Source organism: Copidosoma floridanum, unplaced genomic scaffold (genome assembly GCF_036245765.1).
Source record: "Copidosoma floridanum isolate Cflo_tuat_1 unplaced genomic scaffold, Cflo_Japanese_pri ptg000020l, whole genome shotgun sequence".
In the NCBI taxonomy this organism is placed as follows: Eukaryota; Metazoa; Arthropoda; class Insecta; order Hymenoptera; family Encyrtidae; genus Copidosoma; species Copidosoma floridanum.
Genome location: NW_028321897.1, coordinates 1675810 through 1690386, shown reverse-complemented (window position 1 = coordinate 1690386; position 14577 = coordinate 1675810). Strand labels below are relative to the sequence as shown.

Below are 14577 nucleotides of genomic sequence, written 5' to 3'. Positions count from 1 at the left end.
AGTATTAATTTAAACGCTACGCATCGCGATTTGAAAAGGTGCAGCGGGAGGATGCGGGCGGGCTGGTGTATGGATGCGCGTGGCCGGGCGTCGCGACGTTCTTAATAACGCTTTAAATTATTTGAATCACCGAGTGAGCGTGTGGGTGGGTACGTGAATGAAGGGGGCTGCGCTTCGGGAATTCCATATTTACACTTTGGGCGGCTTACATGTGCTTTGCGAAAACGGGTCACGTGCGCGACCGACGTAAAAAGATTCCCGGGAGGGTGGTTTGGTTGCGTAGTGCATGGTACTTTAGGTGGTGTACTGAAAACTTTACGAAGCGAATGTTTTTTTGGGGCTTCGGAGCCTAGGTGTATTCAAACGGGATTTTCGGTGGTTCTGTCTTATCCACTTGTGGGCTGGTTTACGATCAGGTAATTGTGCACTTGTCTCTCTTCCTTCCACGGGAGTTTCGTCTTGTCCTTTATGTAAACAGGTACTTGGTTTTTGGCAATTTTTCGCTCCAGCTCTTTGGTTTTTTTTTATCGGGTGACGTCTTCGTTGATTCCGTTTCAGCCATGCAACGGGTTAATTTTACCAAATGAAAATATGCACCGAAGATTTTTTTTAATTGACAGCGGTATCAAATAGATTTAGCACCCTTGTATTTTAAATTATAATTTATTGTCTCAGTTTTGATCTACAAGTGTCATACTTACCATAAAAATCTAACCAGATGGAGGAGAAAGATGCTGGCTGATTTTATTTTCATAAACATCATGATTTATGTATCAAAACTATGTTGAGCTACGGTTCCGAATTTTCGTTACGTTGTCTATAACTGGCGTTCGTTTCATATGCATAAGGTGCATCAAATTAATAAGTATTTAATCTACAATTAACTGATCAATTATTAGTGTGGTGAAACTAGATTTATCTCAAGTACGCTAAACAAACCTCTTATCTCAGTCATCAGTAAACGTATTAAAAAAAAAAAAACAGACAAAAAAGTTACAAAAATTTTCTGCTTGAATTCAAGTATAACGCAAAAAAATGCATTAGGGAGATTTTTTTATGAAACTGTAGCCTCATTATTTATTTACTGAACATGATTAATTAAAAAACTAACAGAATAAAGCTTATGCAATTCTAAACACATTGTTATAATAGCAGCCCCCCGTCTCGGCTTCACCCGAGACTTACTAAATGGAACACCGTAGTGTGTTGACATGTAATGTGAAACGTCTTCAGTTAGAAATTTTACATTTATTCCTGGCACTTCTCAGAACAAAAATCTTCTTATTGAAAGTATAGTTGTTAGTAATTCATACAGTTTATTTGGTCAAATAATAAGCTGTAAAAATTAAATTATTATTATTATGCTGAAAAGTACCGTGCGTTCCTTATGCCATTAAATAATAGTTGGCCATAAAAACCGGTTGATTTACAGTTTCTCCCGTACAAAATTACGAAAAGGGCTATTTTTTAAAGCTGTTAAGATTTTAAACTCCCAAAAAATATATAGTAAAAAAAATTTTTTTCTCTTATTTCACAACTTTATTACCAAAGCAACCATGTCCTGGAGCTTAAATTCTACATTTTTTATTGCCACAAAAACACTAATACATTTTCTACTTATTTAAAAATTTGAATTCAGATCTTTCAAGATTTAAGAGATCACTGTTAGGGTAAAATGAAAAGCTGATCTCTCACGTAATGGATACTTCACTTGGCGATTTTGGCTGTTCCAATCTTGATAAATTTTCTGCGTCAGTTTCTTGACGCCTAAAATTGTATTCATTAGATGCATTTGAAGTTTTCTTTCCAATATACCCTTTTGCGACTATTGGCATCCTTAAGACGTTTGTGACCCCTGAAGGCTGTTTTCTGTCAACTTTGTTAAGTTCTAATATATTTGTTGGCAAGGTAGTTCGACGTCCGATGGCCCTAAAAAAACGGTGAGTTTTTTAAGTAAACTCTTTCTTGACTCCAGTTAACAGCAATTGTGACTGCCTGGATACCTCTGGGTGATCTTCTCTGGCCTGCTGTTGAAGCCCCAGACTGATCGAGAGAAAAATGACAAAGTTTTAAACTTTGGAGCCAATTGTCGTGCTCTTTCCTAACGTCTCCTGATGTAACGTCGAAGACGTTGGTGTCTAAAGCACCTTTTTTTGCAGACTCAGTTGTTTTGATGATCTAAGAGATTAGTAGAGATTGGTTCGTGATGCTTGCCCGTTGGAGACTCCCGTTGGCTCAAATTTTTTTTCCCTTCATAGCTGTTAGGTTCGCCCAGCGCAGACCTTGGAGAGGATCGGTGATTTCTAGTTAAATGCTTAGAGTCGAGAGAGTAATATAGGGTCGTTGGTCACCGGGGCTCCCAGCCTTGCGACGAAAAACTCTGCTCGTGACGTCTACCAGTTAATGACTGACTTGGTTTAATAGTGGCCGGCTTTACATAGTCTTTTATAGTTGACGAATCGTCTCCAGAAATTGCAGTAAAAATGTATTTGTTAGCAAGATAATCTAAACTTAGGTGGCCCTTAAAAAGACCGATGAGATTAATGGTTATGTAGGGAACGTAAATACTTACATTGGCCCTGAAAAGGGCCAGTGGTAAAATTTCCAGTCATTCCTTATTATTATTCTTGATGATGGAGAGCCAGCTGTGGGTAGCTTGACTTTTACCCTCGGAGTCTCTGATGTGGACGGAGACCGTACATGAGGGAGGTACGCCACTGATCAAAAAATATCTCGTCTTCGGGTCGTTCCCCGGATCACCAACCGCTTATCGTTAGTCAGGGAAATGTGGGGATGCAGTTGGGGACACGACCACTGAGAAGGAAGCCGTTATGGTAGCGCATGCCCCTCAGGGCTGTCTTCCCTGGCTTACATTTTGGAGTATTAAATTCTCTGACGGCACCAGGCCAGATAGTGGTACAGCCATATAACTCTGAAGGGTTGGAGCAGGATATGTTCTGGCTAGACACGTCTCCTGGTACTCCACCGGAGACGTCATCGATTGGAATAAATTTTTTATTGGTTTCACTCGTCAATCCAGTAGGTTCAAGGTGATAGTAGACCTAGATCACTTGCCTATTAGAGAAGAGCGTCGTTGGTAACTGGGTCACCAGCTGCACGACAATCATCTACATTCTCGATACAGTTCGATGAACTGCTGGTAGACAAAAGCAGAAATTTTCTGCGATGCTCCGGCGTATTCTAACCATACTTATTCAATTCTGTTGCAGGTAGCTTCGATTTTATGTCGACGCCACCTAGTGGATACTACCGAACTAAAGTGAAAAGCTGGCGTATTTTTGCAAAACTTTGAGATTATCTATTGCTATTGTTATGAAATTTTTCAAGATAAAAACCATACTAAAACCATCTAGGAAGTGTCAAGAATCGGTATGCAAAATTTCAGCAAAATCGGTTCAGTAGTTTTCGCAGCGATTACAACGGTTTTAGCGACTTTGCTTGATATATTAGAGCTCCATATGTTGAAAGCACACGCAAGCATTATCTGCTGGTATTTCAAGATTAAATGCAAATTTTACATAATTATTCCCTACAAACTTTTGTATTGCATGTCATGATCTAAAATTTTGAATGAGTACTCAATTTTATCGAATAAACAATGTTTTAGTAAGACCTATTTTTTTCTATCAGTACTTGTGTAAGCACATTCGCATGAGATCATTTTGACAACCCAAGGCTGGAGAACCCAGATGCAGACAAGTTAAGGGGGCTCCTTCACGAAAGTCCCCAAACAGAGATATATTATTTCTTGTAAATAAAAGTCTACTGAATTTAATAGTGGTCTAAATTATATTTCGAATGGGTCAAAATTTTGAGAAATCCGAGCTCAAAGTTGTAACTATTAGCACGTGTTCCTATGGGACAGCGTGAAAAACAATTTGTTTTCGTTTATAATAAACCTAAATTAAATGTCCCAGCAGACTGAATATATACGTTTTGTAGATGAAGTCTTCCTCTGTAAAATGCTGTATTAAAAATTGTGGATAAAGGACCATTTTAGCGAGATATTTGTGATAGAAATAAATAAATAGTGTCCGGGAGGTCAGGAGGTCACGTGGGTAGCAGACGTACTTGTTCACGACATATATATACCATATACCTATATTTTACATCGCTATACTACACCAAAACAGGTGGTCTGGTCTGGTGGTGTACCCTCGTATGCACTAGACTGGTCAAAACAATAATTAATTTTTCGTACAAAGTTAAACTACACACATAAATATCATTTTTCCCACTTCATACGTTATTAAAAATATCATAATGATTTTCAGACACACTTGTTTATTGAAAAACAAAACTTTATTTTTTGTTTGTCTTTGACCTCAGCAGTAGTCGTAGGAGCCCCCTTAAGAAGCTAATTGCCACGCACAAAAGTAGGGGTATCTACTGCGAAGAATCTCACGAATCTCAAAGTATAATCCTCCATAGTAGCCCGAGTCTGTCTATGATGTCTGCATTTTCAATGAGTTCTCAACTACATAGCCAATCAACTTGTATCATCGCAGTGGTACCAGCATCATATTGATCAACGAGACAGTGAGGAGGTAATAGCCCTACGAGCTATACCCGTTGCGTTAATTTTCTCTTGAAAGTAAAAAGATGAATTTTTATATAACTTTCCAGAAATTCGGTTTTATAATTGATTAACACCAGATTTTTTAAAAACGCGTCTTTGGTACAGTTTGGCTTTGCTATTATATATTATATGTGGCCATAAAAAATTTATGTCTGTCACTACTGATACATCATTAAATTTGGCCAAGCAAATGGGTATTGTATGCAACACGAAGACTTTCCACGCTTAATTAGATTTTGCCTTCAATCCATTTTTTCACGCGACCCCAGAGAAAATAACTGATTTTTACAAAAATTTATGTGTATAGAGTACATTAATTTTTGACAAAAATCCAAGGTCTTACTTTCTTGCCCTAAAAGAAATACTATACTTCCCAAGATATTATTTTGATTTTATTACTTATGAAATGAATACAATGTCATATACCCATTACATGAAATTATGCATAATATTTTTGCTTTAACTCGTATCGGTGTAACCGCAAAATATAGTAAAAGTTATGAGTTTCTACGAACGGTACCAAACCAAACATGACAGAATATCTGAGAGTATAGTAGCATTTTTCCATCCTTTTATTTGTTTTCGATACTTCAAATCAACAAGAAACCTTTTAATAAGCCTCCGGCACTGTGCTTTTTTTTCAATATAAATAGCTTGCAGTGCAAACAAAAGCTGGCGCGTACCATAAATATTCACCAGAGCATATTTCAGTCGGCAAGCGCACCGTGAAAACCTACAAAACGAAATAGTTGCATGTGTATATGCGGGCATTAATTGTTATTGTTCGTTGGCCGTATTGATTTCTAGATATTTCCCGCACGGGAGATGAAAAAAAAAAAAAAAAAAGAAAGTATACTCTGAACACAAAAAACTAGGGTAAAATAGCACGAGTGACATTTTTTTATCGGGTAATTTGTTGCAAAATGTAACATGGAAGACAACAAATGTCCCAAGTTTCGGATACACTCATTGTATTTTCGACAGGCGAAATGGAAAAAAAAAAAAAGTCATCCAACCTATTCACATCACCGTACGTTGCATTATCGATGCACTTCCACGTAGTAAAGCACATCACGCGCCTTGTCGCATCCCTAAAAAGCCATGTCGCCGTCCTAAAATTCAACGCCACGAAAGGAACCGGAAAAAAAACAAAAACCTTCGGAGCAACGAAAGTCGAGCGATTATTGTGTTTGCATTTTCCAGCGGAGCCTACAAACAAGCGAAGCGCGGGTATAGATACCCCATACTCCAACGTGAATCCGCGTAAAAGGAGAAAGAGGGCGGGATATGATTAAACGAGCCAGCGACCACGTACACCCGTTCCGGCTGACCAGCGAGTCGTTAAAACCATAATACTTGGCCGCCGCCAGCACCACCGGGTCGCCGGTGGGAAAGAAAAAAAAAAGGGGCAACAACGATAAGAGAGAAATTAAACACGATACAAGCACGCTTGGGAATAAAAAATAAAAAAAATCTCGCAGACCCGGAATAACCTAGCCGTAAAAGCGAAGGGACAGCGGCAATGGACGAGGTGGAAGGGAAAAACAACAACCGAGTCGCCCCGGAGCGGTTAGCGGGTGTTATATTATAACCGGTCATCGATCAACTTTGCCTACACAAGTATACGTATATGTATAAGCATGTGCACACATGAACACTTTTTTCGGGGACTACCACGAGAGTATATTGTAGGGGCTTGAATCATTTTATCACTTAGGGGCTGGGCTGGGAGTGTGGCTTCCAAAATTAGTTGGCCAAGAGAGCGAAAGAGGATAAAAAAAGGTCCAGAGACCATTTGGCAGCTCAAGCGGCAACGGCCAAGTAGCGATACAGAGTGTGTGGTGGTCGAGCACCTACCCGTTACCTCGTAACCAACTCATCGACCGACTCGATGTTGGAAAGTATATAATAACATCCCGCACGTCAAACACACGAACGAAGTCTTAACTGCGGTACAGCTGAAGGCCTCGTTGAGTCTTATACTTTTCCATTTTTCAAAAACCGTAAGACCTTCGGTGTTGAAGCGCACGACAAAAGCCAACCTCGATCTCGTTGTTGAATTTCTTGAAAAATAATAATTCCGTTCTCTTTCGTTAAGCCAAGCTCATTTCCTCTTTTTAAATTTTTTTTTTTTTTTTTTTTTTTTATGAGTACGCAGTGCTTATATCAAGAGATAATTTACATGCTTTGAGTTACAAAAATAAACACGTCTTGGGTTCGCCATTGTTAGCGTCTACCTCCTTGTTAAACGGGGTTGTTGTATTTTACTTTGTTTAGTCGAATTCAATAGTTGGCCGAGCACATACAAGATTTAGTACTACTGCGTTTTCGTCTCTTGTTCTTTTGTAATTTTGCAACAGTTTTTTTACACGTTTTTGGACCTCTGTCTTTATGTTTTGGTTTCAGCGATTGCGTCTTTAAGACTTTGTCCCTATGTGTCTATCAACTACAACCTTAAATAAAACATTATAATTTTTTTTTCTTTTCCTAATTGGTTATTGGCATTTGAAGCACGAGAACGATGCTAAAGAAAAAAATGTATGATACAACTGAGTCGTATTTAATGTGCACTCATTTTTTTTCTTTCAAGCAGTGTAGTGAAAATCTGTAGACTACTATTTTTATAATAAAATCTGTAAGGGTAATTTTAGAACCATTTAGGTTTTTTGATCATTTAAAAATTGACTTTTTCTCATACAGTTTTCAGTCAACAGCATGGAATTTTTAACGTCATTCGTGAGCAAAAGGATTATTCATACTCAAAAATGTGTATAAATGAGTCAATGCGGTTCTGAACAGAGTGATATGTTCAAAAATATAACGCGAGATTATTCTTTTGTATACCAATTAGTAGTCATTTAAAAATTTTCAAATATTGGCGTTATGTCAAGCACACTTTCATCGTTATTATGTTGCAGTTCACGCCAGACATTCAACGAATTATGGTAATGTGGCAATATGATGATAATATAATTAACATAATGTTAGTGAAATAGTGAGGCACAGTTCGGTTAACTTTTTAATTTTGACAGTCAAATTAGTTCACCATCAGCCAAAAATAATCATTATTGAATAATTAAAACAATTTTCATGTGTTTTGTTTGGTAAATGTGTCGGTGAAAATTAGTGAAACTCCCTTTATCTGCACAAGTAAAAAAAATGTGAATAAAATTTTTTAGAAATTTTTAGATTTTTCCGAGTTACACTTAAAATTTATTTGATATAAAAGATGATTTTTTTCTTAAGAATATTCATAATATTATTTACAGTTTGGTATCCAATAATACTTTCGACTTTCTTGGGTAGTATTGACATTCTTGTCAATATTATTCAATAACTATTTAATAATTTTATACATGAATATTATTAAATTAAAAAAGTACACTGTGGATCGTACACTCAATCGGAAAGAGGACATAAATATACTACAAGTTCATTCACCTTTGCGGAGAGCTTTGAAGTAAAAGAAGCGTTGTAAAAAACGTTGTAACTTTTGAAGTATGTATAATAACTCCCTTTGTAACACTACATAAATAGCGTCGATCGTACGTGATACCTATAGACACAGTTGTACCTGCACGATGTACACACACCCCTACGTTTTGACTTGAGTGAATTCACACTCGTGTATCTTTTCAGACTCCACCTAGTGGTTAATTTTTAATTTTAAGTAAATTTAATTCGTAGTTAAATTTTAGTTGTTAAAACTTATTGTATTATACGCCTGTGTGTTATTTTCTAGCCAATAAAGTCTCCCAGGGGTAGTATTCCGTAATTTTTCAATCGTGAAAAGGCAGGTGAACCGTAATCCAGCGAATCATCGCTATCTTTAAAAATATCGTGCAGACTTTATTTTGTTCTGTTCTTTCATATGCAATATATACTGTAGATGTTTCTTTCTTGTCTATATCGTCACCTATAAAATATCAATAAGTACATGAACAGCGTAGCCCTTGACTTACTTATTTATGTTACCTCCTTCTCTCGCTGTTCTTGGATGCTTTGTTTTGAACATGGTATACACTATTGCTAACGATGCATATTGCAAATTCGAACTTATTTTGAGTAGTTATGTCTTTGACGTCAGAGCCATGTATAAAACACCCTAATACATATCTAAAATATGTTAGTAAAGAAACAAACCAGAGCAACAGCAAAGAACCTATGAAGTACAGTTTACTTAATGGATTACTCTGCCATTAGTTTAATGGATTACAGTAATGCGAGTGAGTATTTAATAGCATTCGCGAAAGTCAATATAAATTATAATTAATCAACGTACTCCTAATCCTCGTTAAGCTTTTTATTAATTTGCAACCATAATAAAATTATGAATTTTTGAAAAATACTCTATTTGTTGAATACCACTTATAATTGCCTTTGTTAAAATTAAATTGCAACTTCTGGGCATATACTTTAAATACATAATTTTACAGCTTTTCATTCTTAGAAAGTGATTAATATAAATACACCTTAAAATTAAGTATCATATGGTCAATTGTGATATTGTAAATTTTGTTCTTTGATGTAAAGCAGCCTAATTCATTGAAAAATATCAAGACCTAGTTTTTAAGTTTATAACAATTCATTCTTTATTTGTAAAGTTGGACTCAGCTTTGATATAAAAAAAGTACATTTTTTACACTTGCATTGACTTGTACGAAATTTTTTTTTTTCCAAAATTTCCATTGACAACACTTTGTTTTCTCTAGAAATACATGAGATATTGTTAAAAACCAACTATTAAATTGATAAAATCATTCTACACATTCATATTTAAAGCACGACTAATAAATAAGACAAAAAAAAAAAATTGATTCGTACAACAAAATATCGCACTTAAAAATAATCTGCCAGTTTTTTCTTAATACTTCGGCAGATGTTAATTCTAGGAAAATTAGCTGCTACAATAGTAATTTTTATCACCAGTACGCATCTCCTCCAAGGCGGTCACGGATCCCAAGGGGCTTTTGTGATCGCCCTATTTGGATTAGAGGCGCATTAGATGCAAACGCTATTTTCTACCAAGGGTGCACGAGGAGATTTTTGATTTTTTAAGCGTTCGAATGACAATTTAGAGGAAAAATTACTATTCCACCAAGTATCATTTTTCAAGCTCTACGACTTGTGTCTTCAAACGTTAAGCATTTATCGTTATTTCGTTATTTTTATACTTTATAGGAAAATATATTCATCTCTTGTTTGTTGTCATTTTTTTTACCGTTATGAACAAGACACCAATTTTTCATATATTTTTAGTCGTGTGTGCGCTTATACTTTTTTTTATTGTTGAGATAAGTAGTCAACCAAAAAGTGTCATTTCAAACTATAACGTCTAAAATTTCATGTTAGAATGTACTTTGTATTTGTTCGTAAAATTACAGCCAAAAAAATGATTTTTTTCTTTAGGATACAGTATAGTATTTTTCTGAATGTAAATTACAATGTTCTAGAAAAAAGGTAGATTATGAATGAAAATTAGTTTTGTTTACTTTATTATGTATAATGCATATATAGTACCTATGCACGGTAATTTTACTATAGTATATGTAATATACATAATATAGTAATTTTACTAAGATATATATGATATATTTCTATGAGGTAAAGTGCACGGTACTCTTACGGAGCAGTCGCGCCCAATAAGGGTGAAAAGAATTTTCAACGCAGTGCACGTTCAAATTGTACTTCGAGAAAATATTCACGAACTAAGTGTAAAAACGAGTTTTCTCAGAACGCTCGTCTCTAAAGTCCTGGAAACTTTAAATTTTACACTCACTTGAAATTACAGGGTGCGCTTTTACGCGTTTATTATTTCACGCGTTATGATTTCAAATATAAATATAAAACGCGTTGGGGAGCGAAAAAATTAACATTCCGACTCTCTCCTTAGCGTACACAAACTTGCTGTTCTAAACTTTTTGCTGTGCTAAGAATCGTCTGCAATTCACAGAGGGAAAAGTGCATAAAAACTCGACGAATAAAAAATAAGTGTAAATAAATCAACAAAAGTCATCCTAATGTTTTCCCATTTTTTATTCAACGGTACATTTGCTGCTGTACATCAAACAGACTTAACAATATTATATCTCGTAAACATTTGAACAATATGCCGTTTTTTTTTTTTTTTTTTTTTTTTTCTTAACATAACACATAATATTATGGTTTCCACATTCTTACTTTTTTTTAACGAACTAGAGCCTCAAAATCATGAATCAAAGGTATACACCAAGAAACTGAAATTCAGTGTTATACAAAGGCAATTAAACGTATGCGTACGTATATTTATAATGAATAATAAAATTAGCATTTCATTAACTATCACGGCTTCATTAAATTAAAAGTAACTTCAAGAAGTTAAAACATGGTTTAAAATACGTTTTTTATCAAGGATGCCAGGGCAACAGAGATGAAACTCTGTTGGTCAATTTTAATTCATATTGATTTACTTGTTCCACTGTAATCCGTTAAGCAAACCGTAGGATATGTAATCCATTAAGTGAATTGTTCTTCTCAAGTTCTTAGCTGTTTCTCTAGTTTGTTTGTTTTTGTTTTCTTTTTCCAATAAGCATTAAGGTGTCTCATGCCGTCAAAGATGTAACTACAGCCAAGGACGCCAAGTGCGACGAAGCTTATGTTTGATGCACTTTTTAATAAAAAAAAAAATTATTAAAATCTATAATATACCATAAAATTAGAATTCTGTGAAAGAGGTTTCTAAATTAAAAATTCAACAGGTACCTTTTTTTAGTTTCTAACAAAACACATGCGTCACATTTTCGCTCCTCCATTTGAATGGTTAAATTTTCAAAAGCTAGCGAAGCAGCTCTACATGCAATACGTAAAAAAAACAGCCCGCAACCGACGACCGATGTGCATCCAGCACATGATAGAGTCGTGAGCTGGTTATTCAAAATTTGGTATTACCCTTCAATTCAGCCCATAACCTATATTTTTTGAAACAAGGATCTGTTCCGAATCGCATTCACTGTTTTATGTAGGTACATATCTGCATTGTCTATTAGAAATTGAATAATCTTCTAGCTTTATGAACTGCAATAAAAATTGAAAGTTCAAAAAAATCGATTTTCAAGCTATCATTTCAAAATTAATCATACGTCATTTTATGAAATTTTGTTCACAATTAGAAATTGTGTGATATTAGAACACGCAGTATTCAAGCTTTTTTCATTTTTAGGCACTGCTACACGAACGCACCTTATATTTTCACCGTAACAAAACTACTAGACTAATTAGAATGCGCAACAAATTTTGATTCTAAAGTGAGTATGGCTTGAATATTTTTGATTATGAGTCCACGTGTAATCAACTCTGTACGTGCGTAATCGAATTTCCAGCCAACCCAAGTAATTTTCATTTGATTAGGTGCAAATTTAATAGACAATTTTGTCTTTGTACTGGTAGGAACATTCAGTTGTGCAATCAGGAAAAATTTTATCAAAGGAAACATATTTTCGTAGCTCTTTCAATTACTTTCAAACTCTGAAAAAAAAAGTTTATTTTGTTGCATCTTTGCAAATTATCGTTTTGCTCACGTGTGTTCCGAGAGAAAATTGTAGATCTAATGGAAATAAAACTTTTGTGTACCTCCAACTTTTTGAAAGTATATCATAAATTGCCAAATTAACAAATACCCCAACTACCGAAAATGACTCAAAATAGTAAAAAATTCAGAATTTCGCTAAAAAAATTTAAAAATAGTCGTTGTATGCATTTCACTCTGAAATGTCAAAAATACAAAAACGGTGAAATTTTTTTTTTTTTTTTCTATAACCGAATGAAATTCCTTGGAGTCTTCGAAAATTAAACTTTTTTGTTCCATGCAATGTCATTCACGTGGTCCTTTCAACAAAAGTCGTTACCAGTTTGTTAAAAAATCTTGGAAGAGCACATAACACTCAAAATGAAAACTACAAACATCAAAGTTGTACGTCTTTAACGTTCGCTTTTCAATTTTTTACAATTTTGATGTTTGATGTAGAAAAGCGTAGCCCTTTTAAATAAATCTTTACTAGTTAAAATAAATGTTAATCGGTAACCTTTTGAAATAAATCTTGCACTTTTATATCCAACATCATTGTTGAAATCAAAGACACTTGCTATTGAATGGGTTATATGCACGTCCGAGTAATGTCCAATGTCATAAAAAATCACAACTTTACTTTACGATCGCAAGAACCTTTTTAAAGTTAGTCTGTACTATTTTCTGGAAATCCCTGTAGCACCTTCAATCTTGATTTGTAAATGCTCATTATTCTACTCTTAGATATACGAGCTCTAAACAACAGGAAAACGTAATAATTGAGGAGTGATTGTATAATTGTAGAATTACCGCATTACTCAAAGTGCGAAGATGTTAGCATACTTTAGTTAACGTTTGATGGTTCGTCTGAACAAGTAAACGTAAAATGCTTTCTCCCGATCACCAAAAAACGAACCCATCGATAGTTAAACATCCGTAAGATTATTAACGAAGAAAAAAAAGCTCCAGATCTCTTGTACTGCTATGGAAACGTGACTCCTGTACGGGGAAGTAATCGACTGATTTTATCGCACCCCTCCAGCGAGAAAACGTTCTCATAAATTCGTAATTTATTGCAAATTCAAAACCGAAATTTGAAAAAATCGACTGGCACCCCCAGAGATGAAAGAAACAAAAACCAAAAAAATAGGCCTTACCGTGTTTCGAGTATCCAGGATAGTGCACATTGTGCAACTGTCCCGGGCAGATGACCGCGTGCTGCTGGCCGGGATGCTCGGCCCCGAGGCCGGACTCCTCTTCGCCGACAACCTCCATCCTCGGAGCTCCGGTCGCGACGACACGGGCTACCCCCTCCCGCTGGACCTCTTATTCAACCACTGCCTCCACCGCTGGCGCGTCGCCCAACACCTTCCCCGAGCTCTTCTACCGCCGCTGCCTTATTACAGCCTCTACTGCCCTTTTATGATAATATATATCCCTCCCACCCCCCTTGACGCTGATGAGAGCACACTGCACTCGAGAGGTGATCGGGCGCTGATTACGCGCGTACCGCCACTGCTGACGCCGCTACTAGAGAGGGTGCGAGGAAGAGCCCGATATGCCCGTGATTGATTATTTAGCCGAGTGATCCAAGCCGGCACACACGAAAGCGGCGCGACACTTGTTTTTTTTTTTTTTTTTTTTTTTTCCTCCACGCACCGCAGGCTACGGTCGGCGAGCCCGTGAAACTTTTACTCGAGACTTTGCACTACTCAGTTTTCAACACTTGCCTCTCTTTCTCTCCCTCCTTCGCGCAGTTTCCTCTTTTTTTCTTTCCGGCGGACCGGCGGCGGAGCGGGAAGAGAGCGCGCGCGAAAACTCGCGCCCGGCGGGGAGGGCGGAGGGTTACCCCCGCGATAGAGCACGGTGTTGCTCCGTACGGCATATGCAGTGGTCGCAAGGTGCTATCCCCCGGGGATGGTACGGCGCGCGCGAGGAGAGAGACGCATCGGGTACGACTGTGCGGGCCAGACTGAGCGGAGCGCGCTCGACCCCCGCGCTCCGGAGCTCCGGCTTCCTCCCCTCGCCGCTCGAGGCGGCGGTGGTGAGGGTGGCGCGATGAGCAATCCACCTTCTACCCCCCCCCCTCTCTTTTCGCGGGTGTACATGACAACGAGGATAATAGCCAAGATAGCGCGTGAGTGCGTTTTGCGTTCGCGGGGCCGGCTTGCTCTCGACCTTTGCCGAGTGAGAGGGTCATAAGCGGGGAGGGGGGGGGGCGATGCATATTGCGGATAGCGCGCGGGTGCCTGTTTACGCTGATATCTCGATGGAGGATGAATTGGCCCGCTCCCGCTGGAATCCGGACCTCCTTCGGGAAAATGGGGATGGGATGTTACTTGCATCGCTGATTTTTGGGGTGCTGGTGGCAGTTTGTATGATTTTTTTTTCACTTGATTTCATTCTATATAGAATGACCGAGTTGGGGTGAATG

General features: G+C 37.1%; 1 protein-coding gene across 1 annotated transcript in view; it reads right to left on the bottom strand.

Moving 5' to 3' along the window:
• Positions 1 to 13504, bottom strand: part of LOC106637920 (uncharacterized) — a 143120-nt gene extending 129616 nt beyond the window's left edge. Inside the window, exon 1 of the mRNA XM_089593916.1 lies at positions 13301 to 13504. Within this exon, the coding sequence (XP_089450042.1) occupies positions 13301 to 13418 (118 nt within the window). The 5' untranslated portion in view covers positions 13419 to 13504. The remainder of the gene's footprint in view (positions 1 to 13300) is intronic.
• Positions 13505 to 14577: the final 1073 nt, after the last annotated feature.